The sequence below is a fragment of the Bombus vosnesenskii genome, unplaced genomic scaffold, assembly GCF_011952255.1.
Source record: "Bombus vosnesenskii isolate JDL3184/JDL3185 unplaced genomic scaffold, Bvos_JDL3184-5_v1.1 scf7180000016274, whole genome shotgun sequence".
NCBI lineage: Eukaryota > Metazoa > Arthropoda > Insecta > Hymenoptera > Apidae > Bombus > Bombus vosnesenskii.
The window spans coordinates 1,698,703-1,714,940 of record NW_022884343.1 but is presented as its reverse complement, the minus strand read 5'-3'; the positions used below and the strand labels follow the sequence as shown (position 1 = coordinate 1,714,940).

The window sequence follows — 16,238 nt, the reverse complement described above, 5'->3', positions numbered from 1 at the left end:
ACCAAGGTGATCACTTAAAAAAATTTTTAAAAAACATCACGAACTACTGTAACAGATTGTATTTCACGCTCCACGATCAAAGGTCAATCGATAGAGAGACGAGTATGCCATTGGGACAAGCGATGCATGCTAGAAACACGCTTCGCTTGATCCGGCTGGTCACACTGAACTTTGAAGATTAAGGTCTGCCGATCACGGAAATTCCCCTACCCTGATAGCAACACCATAGGCCACGCGAACGCTCGTTAAGTTCACGTGGAGTTTCACACACGATAAGCTGATAACATTTTCAAATCCGTAATTAATCAGCCTTATCAACAGCGAGCATACGATATCCTAAGATCTAGAAATCTGGATCAGAGTCATAAATCATTAAATCCGTTTGAAATACAATTTTGTCTATGTGAATTGTCGTTCGAATGGTATTTAAATAAACTCTTCAATTAAAATAAACGAAATCAATCTACTTAATCAAATGAAAATTCTCCAGTTGCTTAGGGAAATTTGTAACTGCACTGAGTGCAATTAGGCTGCACGCAGGGGATACCCGGCAATACTGGTGGTAAATGAAGGAAACCAGGCCTCGGTGAAAGATGATCCGTAACCTGAGCATACATGTGATCTCTCAGCTGTTGTTGTACGCCAGAATTGAAGTAATTGTTATACTGAACGTTTAGAGCTACTCCCTCTTGCTCGTGTTGTCCGCTGTTTTTTATGGGTAACGTGGTGCAAGCCGTCGTATCTGCTATATTTTTGGGAAACTGATCGGGAACGATGTTCAACAAGCAGTAACCATCTCCGTAGAAGTTCCTGGACAGACTGGAGTATATTGGTGCCAACATCGTGCCTGCAATATGTTCGTTACTCCTGGTCTCGTTGATGGTTTGAGGTGGTCGAAACGCTGATGCGTAGGTGGTCGAGTTGATTCCGAAACTTTCACTGGCAAAGTACTCGATGGCTTTCAGAAGGTCCTGGCCGCATCTTTGCAACACCAATTGTAGTACTGAGAGCTTCGTGTTGGGAAAAAGTCGAGCTAACGTTTCCACCGAAGTCTGCGACACGCTGCTCTCCTTTGTCTCCTCTGAATTGTTCACGTTGAATACCAGGCTCTTGTACTTTGGCGGGTTCTCGTTGATCGTCTAAAAAGCATATCGACCAGTCAGATATTCAATATTTTTCCTACTCTTGATATTACATCGATCAATCATGCAGGCTGTTGCCTAAAAAATGACAATAGCGCTTCAAGTATTGGTACTTGTCTCAACTTTGTTTCGGTGCTCCAAACTTGTTAAAATGATATAGATATATTTAAATTAAGTTACTAAATGGTTACTAGGACACGGATACTTATGCAAATCTATATTTTTATGAATATAATTAAAAAGATGGAACTTGGGTAGAAAATTGTTTTAACTGTTAAATGTTACAAATATTATTTGCATATTATACGCATCTTTCTACAAATGCATCAAAATCTGCGGTCTAATGATTACATACTGATGAATCCTGACACTGATTGTTCAGAGAGTCGTCTTTCCTCGGATCTTCAATGTGTAAGCCCTCTTTAGGAGGAGGATCTTCTTCTTTGTTAGTATCTACAACTGACTTTGGTTCGGTTACTGCCATGCCAAATATTTTCCCTGGAGGAAGTCGATTGAATCTCTGTCCAGTCGCTACTTTAGCCATTTTTAGGGCGATAGCGTCCTCAGCCGCCTGTTGCCTCTTAAGGGCGACCTTTAAATCATAGAATAGATGAAATTAATTTCTGTGAATGAAGAAGAGAAATTCAAATATTGGCACATGGCAATGAAAAATGAAGTCAGATCGGATCATGGCTCTGAGCTTAATTTATAAATGGACCCGCCGCTTAGCCGATACTGCATATGTGTTTTCTTAACGGCCAATGTCAATAGAGATACATATGGGACCATTTGGCACGTGTTATTCCCGGCCGGACCACCCACTATATTGTTTCACATCGTCAGGATTGTTGAGGAAGTCTGACAGAGTCCCTCTTTTAGATTTTACGCTTCTTCCAAAAAGAATACGATTTTACCAAGAATATTCATTCCGAAGGTCCTAAATCAATAATTATCAGATTGCTGGTGTTTATGTATTTACGATAAATTTAATATACAAAATACACACTGTACGCAGAAGTACAGGGCGTTCTAGTAATCATGGTTCAATTGTTTGCAATTAGCAAGGGGCGATTCTATATGAAAAGATAAGTCAAACATATAGAATAACATTTTTCCATACGATGATTCATTTTTAAGGAAATCGAATCTGCAGTCTAATAATTAATTTTCTCGCGAAGAATTTATTACAAATTGATTCTAATAATAAGTTACGCTACAATTTCTGACACTTTCACCATCGTTGACGTATACGGTGAGATCGAACATTTGTTTAAACAATGCTACTGACTGCAATTGATGAATTTCTCACCCCATAGCGGAATTGAACATTAAATCATTCATATAATAATTGAGCATTTTTTTTGGAAAAAGGTATAGAAGATCACAAGATAAAACAACGTATTAAACAAATAGCGTTGGAAATGAATAGCCTTGCTTCCACTTTTTAATTTGATAATTATGATCCTTCAAGAATTTTGCTCTTTCTATATTCACAGAATAAAGAACAATTTTACAAAAAATATATATTCCATAGATCTGTAGGTTCTTTTTTCACAAGATTTTTCGCTAGATGCAATAGTATTTCTAATAGAAAACGAAAGCATGTTTCTCTTAGGGAGAAGAAATGGAATTTCAGTAGCAGTGTAAATGCCATTTACAATCCTCATATTTTCCAAACGTTGTGTTATAGTAGAATCATTAACGCGAGAGAAATCAAACAAATTAGCCGGCTGATTGGTGGAAGCTAAGCAAGCTCGATTCAGAAGCGAATATTTTCCGTGTTTCACGCAAGTTTGTTTGAGAAACCGGCGGCAACGTTTCCATCGAGCGGATCGAGAGGATGGATGAAGTATCGAGTGTCATAATGCCTATGCAAACAGAAATGAAACGCAACACCGAGCGTTAATGGATTTAATTCCTCTTCTCCCCCGTCGTTTGATCGACTCTCTTTCTTCTACCAGAGGAACAGGAGATCGAGTGGCACAAGTGCAATAGAAACTGAATATCACTTTGTCATTAGTTCCCCCTGACCACCTCTTTTTTTTTTTTTTTCAAAAGTCAAGAACTTTTAACAATATTCCGCTCGTATGGAAAATGACGAAGGGCACTGATTCGTTTCATTAAATATCGAAGGTGACGAAGTTGACCTTTTTTTCTGCATTTCCATCTACTCGCAGAGGAACACGGGATGCTTCATTAATTATTGCCGATATGCCAAAAAGTTATTATGCATCAGCCACCGTGTAGGCTCTCGGTTTTATTATTTTATATAAATACGATGTTCGTTAGGTATCTTCGTGAACAATGATAAATCCTCGAAATCACAACAAATAATAAAAATAAAATTAGTGGAATAAGAATTTGAATTTATTTGAATTGAAATTGGCAGAAAATTAAAAGTACTCTTACCTGAGCAGCCATTACTCTTTGCCTCTCAGCAATCAGAGAACACTTTGGACAAAGACACTCTCTGTAACGACATTCTCTTTTGTGTCCCCTCAACCAGGAAATCAAGCCATGGTTTCTACACCGAGCACACTTTGGTCTCCTCTGCTTCAGCTCACCTTCATCCTCCTCGTTCTCCTCTTTACCTTTACTCTTTCCACGCAACATAGTCTTTTGATCACTCACTGATATCCACAGATTTAATCATTTTCAGTCATCCAACAGTAAACGGAACAATAGAAAGTATAAATAAAAGTGAAACTTTGTTAACACTACAAAGAAGTAATTACTAGACTGCAGAGTTTTACGCACTTATGCTAAATTAAAGATGCTGGAATGCGCGCAATGTACAAAAATATATAGAATATACAAAAGTACCATACTCGTCACAATTTTTAAGACGCGAAACTATAAATTGGTAGGCAATTTACAAAAGTTACAATTTTCACTTATATAAATCTTCGTTTGGAAAAATCCGCAATCTAGCAATTAACGAAACAATCTATTATCGGTTCCCATACTAACACCGTAACAAGATATTAACTTCGTGCGACGATGAAGATACAAATTTGATTATGCGAATAAACAGCGAGACGAACGAATAAATTGCTAACTATCTGGCGTCTCAGGGCGATTGTTGATAGACGACTGAGTGGCCAGCCGGCTGAAAGAAATCACTCTCTAATCTTCTGCAACATTTGGATGTTTCCGTGGTGGCGCGCGATTGGCTCCGCACCGTGTACACGTTGCCTATCTCTACAGCGATTCCAGCATCCCTCCGGAGGAGCAACAAGACAAACATCCACCGGACCACCCTTTCTTCACGATTGGCCCGCCGATGTTTGTTCTCCTCCGCCACTCCTACCCGGTCACTGAGATCCTCTGCGACTTTACGGATCTGCTGACACTTGCCGATCACGGATAGTAACGAAATGTGCCATTCTTCATAGCCAATATGCCCACTGGCTTTTATACAAAGGTGTCTCAACGAGGTTCAGCTAATTTGACAATTTTTGTGATACTTCTGGTTATGGATGTACAGTACTCTTCTTCGTTCACTGGAAATGCTTAAATAAACCTTCTTCCTTGTTTGAATACTTCGTATAGTACATGTTTCTCTATCACCTTTGATCACTCAATGATGTGGAATTTTTCTTAAAAGAGATATTTGTTACATTGTAGCAATGTTGTCAGCGTGTTACATTCATATCCATTAAAGCGGAAAATTTTGTACAAGAAAGAAACTATTCCCTTTTTGAGACTGAAAGAAAGTAAACAATGATTTAACAGTAGAATGACAGTGGTACGAATTTCTTTCTCATTGCTAGCATATATGTACGTTATAACTATTATAATACATTGAGGACTGAATTTTCTATTAAACAGAAGAAGCTGAGCTTGAACAAATCGACTAGTCTGATGAGACGTTTCAAGGTTCGACATAGTGTAGTATTAGAAGTGGATGTATCTGATGTAAACATTGAAAAACACAACATGTCATTCCCGTTGTGGATTCACTTTGTCCTTGATGTACACACAGTGGTTGCAACGAATATTGGCATACTACTTTTTAATTATAGCATTTACGTACTAATTCGTTCAAATTGTAATTGATTCTTGTAGTAGTATTATTGTATGACTGCAAAGATTTGATACGGTGAAAATGAAACGTGGAATCTGCAAAAGAGACATAAATAACCACTTGACAGTAAATCATTTGGTAATATGAAATCTCGGTTAGAAGATATTTAAATATGTTCTATTGATGTCCACTGAAGTAGAAAATTCTGTATCAACAGACAGAGTTACTTTTATTATGAAGCTGAAAGAAAATAGTGCAAAGTATTATTGAATGGGTTGAATAAAAAGTAGCAGTGTATTGAATGAAGGTGACCAAGACTGGAAGTCTGCACCGAACCGAAGAATCTTATACCCAAAAATTATTTCTTCTTTGAAACTGAAAAAAAACGAATAGAAGAGAATATCGTTGAATGATGAAAAAAAATATATAAAAAAGAAAAAAGAATATAATACTTATATTTTGAATGGAGATGGTCCAGGACTGGAAGTGGAGTGATTGGTTGTAGAGAACAAGCTTGTTGCCAAGAATTAAGATTGTATAATTCGCAGGTTTTATAATATTTTTTTCATTTTCTTCACGAGTACAGATTCGTAGCCGGTTAAACGGTTCTGGAGTGTGGATAATAATAATAATAAACGAGCCATCGCAACAATAAATCGATCATTGTCGATATTCGTAATGTTATTTAGTTTTTTTTTTTTCTCTTCATTTCTTCTTTCGTTTCGCTAAATATTTAAAACGTTCTTCGTGCCTTCCTAAAGACGCACACCCGCGAGTATACTGTGGAACGCGTAGCCATGATATGTGATTCCTTCGTTTCCGTCGATTTACGACCGATCAAAGGTGGGAGTTAACCAAATTTGAATAATCCCTTAAAACACTCACGGATCTTCTATTTAATTTGCACGATCAGATAGTTGGTTCTCCTTTTTGATTGTTATACTTTCTTCTCTGTTTCTATTTTATCTTTCGTATTTTCTGCTTCAACCTGAGTTATATGGATATGGTAAGATCATTGATATGATTATTTGTTGATATGGTAAAACTTCGTTGATTTTTATTTCACGATATCGATCACAGACTTACTTTTTCTCTAACACCCATTGTCCCCCCTCCCTTCTCCTCCCCCACCTTCGATTCAACCGCATATTTTTATCGCCAGTTCCTTAAAACTCATTTTAAAACGCATCTCTTCTTTTTACACTGAAATTTCCGCAGGAAGCTAGGTGGACAAGCGTTAGCTTTTTTTCCTCCATCATGGTCGTTAAAAACACATATCATTTATGGTTCCTTCTCCTCTCCTTTCTTTCATAAAGTAATGAGAAGATACGGATATATTATCGAGAGAATGCATGTTTTTAAAATCGATCATCACTTAACAACAAGCTTAAGCCTAAGTAAATTTCCCATAAATAACGACAACGTATTCTTTGGAATTTTTAGCACGAACGACCCTGTATCCTTCTCTCTCTCTCTCTCTCTCTCTCTCTTCAAATACCTAATCGTAGAACTTATTATTCGAAGACGATCTCCTTTTTATCCGATGTTCTCGGTATTGTTCTTTAGTTTCACGACGATTATTCGATTTATTTTAAGTGACAGAGTCGATTTGACAGATCGACGCTCTATAATAAGTTCACTGGAATTAAATCTATGGAGAGAACGACGAAGAAAAATCGAATAGAAGATTTCTATCCTGAGCTGGACTCGAGCCCGAGTTCATTCGCGTACAAAGGCAAGCACTAGACCACTGCGCCATTATAGAAGACTCGTAGTGAAATAGTTAATTACTTACAGTAGACTATCTAGATCTTTACATCTTTAAGTAAATATATCTGTAATATAATAGACAATTTGTATGCTCATTAATATTGCACCTATTTGGATATTGCATCCTCCATATTTTCTATTTCTTATAGAAAAATTGAATCAAGCGTTCTAATCACTCTGAAACTTATTAGTTTCTCTTACAGTAATTATATCTATGAATTTCTATAGTAAATGCTTCTGATAGAAACGTTGCCTATTTTTTTAACGTTTTAATCTACCCAATACCGTCTTTTTAAGTATGGCATTTTTGTTTCAATTTTCGTCTTCGAATAACAGTCGCGATCAGATTATTGGAAATATCGTACATAGGTACATTCGTGGACACACAATAAAACATAAAGCGTAATATCGTAAGAGATCCATCGTGTTCTGTTATGTTTCGTGGTCGTGCGTGCCTTGGCAATTATAATACGATAAAAAATTGATGCTCTCGATGTATGCGTGTACTCTGTTTGGCGCGTATAAATATTTCAAAATTGAGCGGGCGATCTACCGCGCACGCGCGACGGACGCGCGCGCTCTTTGAACAAGGACGAAGTAATGCGACTTCACTGAAACAAATTTTCGCTTCGGCGTAACGTATTTTTATCGCGAGGAAGCTTCCAAAATTAATCCTTTGAAAATCACGATTCAATGTACGTATATAAGACGAAGCACAGTTATACAATGTTCTCGACGAATGCTAAAAATCGAACACCAACATCGGTAAAAAGGATCGCCTGATTTCGCAGATAGAAAATCGTCAAAAATCGCGGTTAGAGATTTTCCAACGTGATTAACAAAGGATTAAATCAGAAGTTATATTTGCGAATTGTTTGCAAACCCGTGAAAGCAATAGAAATCGACCTACGATCACGCAGAAAAAGCTCACAATTTATACAAATCACACCGATTGGCCCCGAAAAAATCATAGAATACGATATATCGATTTCTAATTCGCATGTGTATGTGTGTGTTTTCCTCGTTTTCCCCTCCCTTCCTTCCCTTAACTTGCCACCCTTCTTCTCGTCGCTCAGCATGCTGAGGGTCGATTTCATAAGGTCAGATTCGCCTTTGACTAGACTCTTTTTAACCTTGCATCTAAATATAACATGCAGGTGTGTATGTATATACAGACTCATGCACAGATACGCGAGAGCATCAGGCCGCCAAGAAATTAATGCAACACTGACCATTACATTGTGACAAACCTTTTCAACCTTGCAATAATTCTAAGAAAACAATTTCGACGTGGATGACCTTTCCAGTCACTAAAAGATATATAGGTAAACGAACCTTTTTTACGTATCAGTTTCTAATAAATTGCAGATTTTTATACAGTCACGCGAAATTTGAAATAATGTATAAAATAAATATATAAAATATTCAAAGAATAGTACTTTGCTATAATATTCAGTCAGTAACAAAATTCGATAATTAGAATTTTCATAAATATCTACAATTCATACAATTTATCTATAATTCAAATTAGATTTAAACGACAATATGAAGTTTAAGAAACGATGAATCGACATGAAACCGGCCCTCATTCCTTAACTTGTGCACGCACGTACCTGATTGTATGTTCACGGTTACAATACAGGATATGTGTGTTCCTTTCGTGAAACAACCGCCCAGTAATTCGCGATTCGACAATAATAATAATGATCATGGTAATGTCATTGATCGTTTGTCTATCGTAATATCAGTGGGACAACGTATTTTATCCCGTTAACGCGTTAGACAGAATTACAGCGTTTGTTTCTTAAAGCTATCGGTACGATGATTGAACGCCGGCACGAGTAGACAAAACAACGACCACGTATAAAATGGCTGGAACCATAATTCGTTGATGTTCGCTGGAAACAAGCAGTTACTCTACCGACCAAATTAGAGACTAATTTATCACCCACTCGTGCCTCCATTGCGTTTCTTAAATGAAAGGAAGCTTTGGCTCCCACAGATACAGAGACGTCATCGAATAACAGTTAAATACAAAGGAAACTATAGTAATCGGTCGCTCCAACAAGGATGAGCTGGACAGTAAGGGCAAATTTTTCAAGCTGATAACACTCATAATGTCTACTTTTGAAGAAATTGGCAAACATTCCTAAAGTTTGTTTTAAGACATTCTCCTTTGCCCTCTCTATTTGTTTATCACTGATAATAATAGTAATACTGGAGGACAGAGATATCATAGTGAAAAAGTTTGCCCAAACTCGGCCCAGGAACCTCGGTTGCAACAATAAACGCGAGTAGCAAGATGAACGAAACTCGAGTCGAGGAACAAACGAGCTCTTTGAGGCGAGTCCCTTTAATTAGCGTCTCCTCGCAAACACTAATAGCCTACGTCTGTGCGTACGACATACAGGAGGAAAACACTAAAATTTGGGTCAACACGGGAAACGCATGGTGCCTAATGACTCTGTGTGTGTTTATGCGTGTTGGTACACGTATGTAAGCCCTTCTGTGTGTTGTCCGTGTATGTGTAAGTGTGTGTAAGTACATGTAATTGTATCAACCAACATGTGTCGAGTAATAAATCCTAATTAGCATCGTTACAAAAACCTTACAACTATTCAACAAAAACCAATCTCGTAACAACTTTTTATCTAATTTTGTCGTTTCTCGTTCGCATGTGTTTCGCCCCTATGCTCCATCTCCGGATGGAGAAAACTTGTATGCGATACTAGTCCCAGAAATTGATCATCGCGTTAGTAGTCTCGGACAGCGGTCTCGGAAGATTTTCGTGAAAGAGCGTTGATTCTGTGTTGGATCGTTAAATCTGTTCGGTATACATCTCATCGTACATTAATACATATATATCAAGAAACGTGGTCGAGACTATAAGCTTTGTACTGGCTGCTCTTTCAAGGAAAATCCACGTTGTTCCGTTGGGCACGAAAAGGACGATCGCTTTTTGTCAGATTGATTACTTGGTCTAGATCGGTTCTATGCCGGTCAGAACGATCGTGTCCCTTCCATATAGTAAGCTCGGGATAGTCGAGCGGATGGTCAGAATGTATAATGATCCATTAACGAGCCGACTGGTACAGAATGAAAAACGCGTCGTTGGTCTCGTGAAACCTAGAAGACGGACCGAGTTACGTCGCTCTGTATCAAAATTAAAAAATCTATCAATAGTATAGTAATACGGTTTGGTTTAGAAAGAGACTACAAAGCGGCCCTAATGCTCTGAATCGACCGTTGTAACAATCGGCACGTTATTATCCCTCTTACCGACGCACAACCTCACAATCTATCCGATCTCATCGTTGGAGGACCCACAAACGTCCTGGAGAATTATTTATCTGCGCGAGAATAAGCTTCTTAATGAAAAAAGAGCATTAGATACACCCTGTACGACACGTAGTCTCACGGATATCTATCGTCCCTTTCGTTCGCGCAAAATCTAATCTATTCTAACTACTGGTCGTGTCGAGACTACCGTGGCCGATGCCACGCCGGGTCGAGAAATCGCCGACTGATTCTGTTACTTTTGTCCTTCGAATAATTTCTTCTTTTTCCTTCTTTTTCTTCTTCCTTCTGGTCGTCTTCATACACGATGCACCGTGACTTCTTTCCATTATGGCTGCTCTAATTCTGCTAGGTTACATTACGCAGCATTTTTCCTTTAGACTGATCGCATTGTTACTTTGTACAGGCTGCAACGATACAGATCTGTTCTTCTCGAGCATCAGCAGGTCCCGAAATAATGCATTTACGTTGTGATTCGTCTTGGCGGATGTTTCCAGGAAACCACAGCCCCAGTTCGCGGCTTCTGCTGCTCCTTCGCTCATCGATACCTCGCGCACCGATGGACTCTCGTCGCATTTGTTCCCAACCTGTTAAACAATGAGAATCAAATAGAAATATCAAATTATATTGTTATTCTTTTATGCGAAGAATTTATAGAAAGATTGCTTTAAATATGAAAGATGAGAAGAAATGAGGAATGTCCATTTTTCCTGATTTTCCACTTTATAATACATTTTGTTTCTGACAACTGGGACTAGAGAACTATCGAATTACAATGATTATAATGTCCAAAATGTCTCCATAAAACAGCGTTAAAGATTTAGAGTACTGGTTTCATTCTGCACTGGAACAAAACAAGGATAAAAATAATTAATGTTTTATTATTCATTTTTTACGATGTCTAAGGTATAAACTTCGTTTTACGAACAGTACAATTAAATTCATTAAATGTTCTTCCTCTCGTGAACTAAAATATTAATTTTCTCGATAAAACTATTTTATGGCAATCCTTGTTTTCCCCCACTCTTCAAGTTATATTTATTCTGCAACATTCCTCGCTTCCTCACTTTAACCTTCATATTATACGTCATCATTTTGTTAGAAAGATATGACAACTTGAAAACGAGACAACCAAAAGAATAGGCCTTACCAGCATTATAGGTATCTGTGATACGTCCTGTCCCTTAAGCTCCCTAATAATAGCCCAGATCGGTCGTAGTTCCTCGAGGCTTTGCCGTGAGCACACCGAGTACACCAGGATGAAGGCGTGACCTTTGCTTATGGAGAGCCGTTGCATCGCGGGAAACTGATGAGACCCCGTTGTGTCCGTAATTTGAAGCGTGCATATGTTTTTATTGCAGCTTATCACCTGAAATATTCGTAGCATAATCGTCCCATTTCCGCCCGTTTGAATATCTCTGTTTGTTCGCCACGCTTCTCGTCGCAAACACAGCACGGGTCTCAACAGTTCCACCAACGAAGCTTTTTTATACTTTCTTTTTTCTCGTTCCGAAACTTCTTCGATAGTTTGAACGAGCTTGAAACTGACATTGCATCAATCGATTAGGGAATAATTTAAATCTACTTACGATCACGATCGATGACCGCTTAATCGATGTTAGAAATTGAGCAAACAATCAATTGAACGGGATCGTCGATAATTTGAATTATCCACTAATCGATCGATCGCGCAATCCCAATCGCAACGCGATCCATAATATTCGTTATTAATGTCGGTAAGGAAAAGCCTCCATTAATATGTATATATATCACTCATCTACTGTAACAATGACATAACATAAAAATTATGATCTTAGAAAAAACTTAGTTTGAATATATTGAATCGTTGTAACTTTGTTAAGACCATATCTCTATGGTTAAAATATGACGTTAAAATTCATTGAATGAGCGATATATCGATAATCGACGACAACCATTAGATATCGATATACGATAACATAAAAAATGCATCAATTGAAAATTAATATCATTCATGTCTTAAAACATTCAGAACAGGAAGCATCGTTAATTATAAAATAATAGAGGGTTAATTTAAAAGTTAAACGTATTCAAATGGTATTCGAATCGTATCTCTAACCTAACCCTATTATCTCGCTTTCTGGCGAGTTATATAACAATGTCGAGAGAACAATGGATTTGAAATGCAAATAAAAACAGAGGTAGAAAACGTTGTTCGGTCGAGGAGATCGATTGTTTACTGGCAGTTCGATTCCATGTGAATCTCGTGATTACAGAACGAGATAATGGTTAGGAGATGAACGATTAGAACAATGATCTTGCATCATGTATGAATCATCGGTGAAGCATCAGCGATTTACGTCACGACGGTCCCTGTTACTTATCTGATCGGGAAAATCTATTACCTCTGTTTCATATACGACATACCTCTACTACTTGCATCGCCTGTCCGATCCAATTCTATACTACTTCCCCGGTTAATTATCAAACGTGCGATAGTCTCGATATACGAGATCGCGAAATCGATTTAAATGATAAGAAATGCATTAACGTAGTATCTAGGCTGTTTCGATATTGAAACACACGGAAATTGAACTGACCAACTCTATCGAAATTTACAGGTACATATCCTTGTACAACATGGTAGGCCTGCAACATTAGCTCTAATACGATTTGAGAATTGGGGAAATTCTACATACAACATAGTAGGCAATGAGAATTTTTAAGCGCAAGTATTATAATCAATATTTCTCGATATATAATCGATATATAAACTCGATATTTCTTACTCGAGCAAATGTGCAAGAATTTTGGAATACATACGGAAATTTTTAATTCATTTTCAGGACTAGCAATTCGGAGCTTTTCTGATGAAAAATCGATCACATTTTTTACAACAAACATAAATGGAAATCGTACATAAGTCAACGAAAATTAGAAGATGAGGTTATTTTGCCAGAAAGGAAATTGCCCTCGCTTACGTAATATACGTAATACGTAATTCTCTTAAGGTATTTCTCTTAGTTGTAAACAGAGAATAGTATACTTTTGTTAATTTTCATTCAGATACATTAAGATCTCTACGATAATACGGATTCGCATAACTCGACATATTTTTCGAATGTAACTATATCGTGTTATACGAGGGTACCTGTATTCCGTCTTTGAAACCTTAAATGCAAATGTATATATCATAAATGTATATTGATAAAAATTCGTTGGAATTGATCAATTTTGCTTCTGATTAACTTAATTAAATAAACAGATCATCTGCTAAAAAAGACATTAAAATATTTTACACACTAAATTGCTTTTGAAAGTATGGAAAGTAAAATTTCTACGTTCCATCTCTGAAAAGTTAAATAGTAATCTAAATTCATACTGATAAAATTAAAACGTTCTTTAATAATTTGCCGCAATTGATCAATTTCGCTTCAAATTGACTTAATCAAATAGATAAATGAATCATCTAATTATACAGACAATAAAATTTTCATGTACTATATCGGTTTTGCAAGTATGAAAAATAAAATTCACGCGCAATTGAATCTAATCGATATCTAGATCAACCCCGCGGCTATATTATGAATAAGTTACGGTTTAAGTACAAGTTTATGTATTCGCATAGGAAATTTAACATTGCACAAATATAGAAAATGCGCATAACATGAAAAAATATACAAAGTACGTATACAAATTATAGTATATATTACAATATTCAGTGGACGAAGGAAATTTCTGCTTAGATTCCACTTGTTCAATTTGTAAAAATACCAATTTGCGTAAACCTATATTTGATGCAACATATTATATTTCTTGGTCTATGAAATTTATCTTAATTTAATTATTCTTAGAAAATTGTAGGTCACCGATGACCCCCGTGGCAACTATCATGCCGATTTATAAAAATATCAATTTGCATGAAAATCTGCAATCTATAATTTTGGAATTCGATTTTCTACAAAAACGGAGCATCGCATAAAAAGACTGTATTATATATTTCCGATTTATTTTCTCGCGTAGAACCAATCCTTTGCCAATTTTACCATGATCACCGGGACACCATGTATAAAGTATACTAATTCACGCATCCTTCTCAGGCTTACCTGTCTGTACGTATCCTCGATAGTGGGTATATAGGACTCACGAAAGGTTCCTTTCACGAAACGCAGCACGAGAGAGCTTTTGCCGACACCGCCCGCCCCAAACACCACCACGCGATAGTCGTTGCTCTGCTCCGGCATCCTGACATCTGCCGTCCCGATGATGTTAACCCCCGCCAGTCGGGGTCCGTCCGTGATCCCGTTTAAATCTGTCTGTCGCACACGACGTACAAAAGCGAAATTGACTCACACGCCCACGGCTTTTTGCGTAAAGGCTGCAGCAACCCTCCGCCACCCCAGAATCTCTCCTTCCCTCTTTTTACGCCTCTGCCGGTTGCTGTTTACATTGACCAATATATGTACTCTCTTTATTCGACTCCCACGAGTGCGATGACGTTTAACGACTGGCTGATTTAATTACAAAGCGAACCACTTTCAGCATCGATCAAATTATATATGGATTATGACACTACTGTATCTCCAATTATCATCAAACGATTGAATCACAAGTTGAAAGCTTAATGAACAAAGTCAACGTGGAGTCATCAAGCTACTGCTCCACGTGCTATCTTTTTCGTCTGCAATTTTCCAATAGATTGTGTAATTTTTTTTAATAGAACTTTTTTCTTTTTTTTTTTTTTTGTTTAGCGATATTGGATCGACTGATTACTCGACGAGAAAAACGACGGCCCGATATAAATGCCACTTCAAAATCCTCTTACGACCCGTAATCATCCCTCTATATGTGTATGTATTCAACAAGTGATGTTTGAGACTCGAGTCTCTTGTCAACGTTATCAAACAACGTTTTCGCTTCGGAGGCTCAATGGTAATATCGACGACGATTTAAGAAACCTGTGAATTCACATGGGTTTCAATATCAATCACTACCAATCACTCCCGAGATCATCTAAAAAGAACGAAATAAAAAATAATCAGTACAAACAGCAGAGAGGTAGCCGGGAACCCCGGAGCGAGATATTCTTGACCAATTACTGAACCACGACCACGGTTAAACGTCGACGCGTCACGAGTCGCATTAGGCGATAAGATCACGATCGCATTGACCCGGTGATGCGGAGGGTCTGCAGATAATAAAGTGTCTGGTGAACCTTGTGGGCCAGACGATACCGCCGTGCGCTCTCTTTTCGTCGAACAAGTCACTTCGACTTCCAGGAAACCAATATAGTTCCTGGAGAAGACGTTTCACTGACGAAGACGTTCCCCTGTGCACTTGCTTGCCTCTTCTTCCTAATTCAAAAATCAGTAATGAACTTCACAGACTGGAGGTCGAGCTCCGTTAAGGTTCAAAGGAATCCTCTGCCCACCGAAACAGTCAACGTGCTAGACCAAGGAGCCTTCTAGGAGCCGGGACGATAATAACTGGCCTGGCCAAGGATTCTCATCCAGTGTCGATGTCCTGGCAAAGCGGGTCACCTGTCCAACGTCCAAGTACCTTAACCACGGCAGTTAATTAGCAAATGATCGATCGACGGGTGTTGCGCTCGATTTCCACCGGCCACGGGATCAGCATATTCTCAGCACTCTCTCTTTCTATGTCCGGCCACTCGCTACCGTGAACTTTCACGATCTCGATGGAAAACGAAGCGCACGCCCTCCGCACCGGGGCTCACCCCACTCTGCACGGCCGAACGTGTGTATGTGCGTTAGGTACGTGCGCACTACGCCGAAAGTGCCGTGGAAAATCAATAGCGTGTCCGTGTGCCGGTGCACACGCACGTGCACCGTCAACTGTGCGTGATTTCCAGTCCCCCCTTGCTTTTGCAGGACTCTGCTTGCAACTCAACTCCTATTCTGTTCTCTCGCGTAGTTCTGGTGAATTGATTACGTACAAGGATAATCAGAGTGACCAGCTATCAGGTGACAATACCGCTATGGTTTCCTAAAATGCTGATGTAG

General features: G+C 38.2%; 2 protein-coding genes and 1 long non-coding RNA gene across 4 annotated transcripts; 1 reads left to right on the top strand and 2 right to left on the bottom strand.

Moving 5' to 3' along the window:
• Positions 1-408: 408 nt before the first annotated feature.
• Positions 409-4,450, bottom strand: LOC117242367 (doublesex- and mab-3-related transcription factor A2-like). Its single transcript, XM_033508960.1, has 4 exons — positions 4,113-4,450; positions 3,552-3,772; positions 1,498-1,734; positions 409-1,139 (listed from the first exon to the last, which is right to left on the bottom strand). The coding sequence occupies exons 2-4, from the start codon at positions 3,753-3,755 to the stop codon at positions 495-497; spliced, it is 1,086 nt and encodes a 361-aa protein (XP_033364851.1). The 5' UTR covers positions 3,756-3,772; positions 4,113-4,450; the 3' UTR covers positions 409-494.
• Positions 4,451-8,463: 4,013 nt separating this feature from the next.
• LOC117242382 (GTP-binding protein Di-Ras2) lies at positions 8,464-15,982 on the bottom strand. Of its 2 annotated transcripts, none has more exons than XM_033508996.1 (5): positions 15,647-15,982; positions 15,431-15,569; positions 14,322-14,531; positions 11,387-11,605; positions 8,464-10,823 (listed from the first exon to the last, which is right to left on the bottom strand). In XM_033508996.1, the coding sequence occupies exons 3-5, from the start codon at positions 14,457-14,459 to the stop codon at positions 10,590-10,592; spliced, it is 591 nt and encodes a 196-aa protein (XP_033364887.1). In that variant the 5' UTR covers positions 14,460-14,531; positions 15,431-15,569; positions 15,647-15,982; the 3' UTR covers positions 8,464-10,589. The 2 variants fall into 2 exon arrangements, with proteins under 2 accessions (XP_033364887.1, XP_033364888.1); XM_033508997.1 differs by having other exon boundaries at positions 15,431-15,565; positions 15,647-15,883.
• Positions 11,930-13,774, top strand: LOC117242390. Its single transcript, XR_004495247.1, has 2 exons — positions 11,930-12,920; positions 13,062-13,774. It is a non-coding gene; the product is annotated as an uncharacterized LOC117242390 (long non-coding RNA).
• Positions 15,983-16,238: the final 256 nt, after the last annotated feature.

Bases quoted from the DNA above. Each gene is read 5' to 3' on its own strand.
- LOC117242367 (XM_033508960.1), bottom strand. From the start codon at position 3,755: ATGTTGCGTGGAAAGAGTAAAGGTAAAGAGGAGAACGAGGAGGATGAA. The intron at 1,735-3,551 runs GTAAGAGTACTT...TATGATTTAAAG, and splicing joins AAAGAGTAATGGCTGCTCAG to GTCGCCCTTAAGAGGCAACA. The intron at 1,140-1,497 runs GTATGTAATCAT...TATGCTTTTTAG, and splicing joins ATCAGTGTCAGGATTCATCA to ACGATCAACGAGAACCCGCC.
- LOC117242382 (XM_033508996.1), bottom strand. From the start codon at position 14,459: ATGCCGGAGCAGAGCAACGACTATCGCGTGGTGGTGTTTGGGGCGGGC. The intron at 11,606-14,321 runs GTAAGCCTGAGA...CGAATATTTCAG, and splicing joins TCGAGGATACGTACAGACAG to GTGATAAGCTGCAATAAAAA. The intron at 10,824-11,386 runs GTAAGGCCTATT...ATTGTTTAACAG, and splicing joins CACAGATACCTATAATGCTG to GTTGGGAACAAATGCGACGA.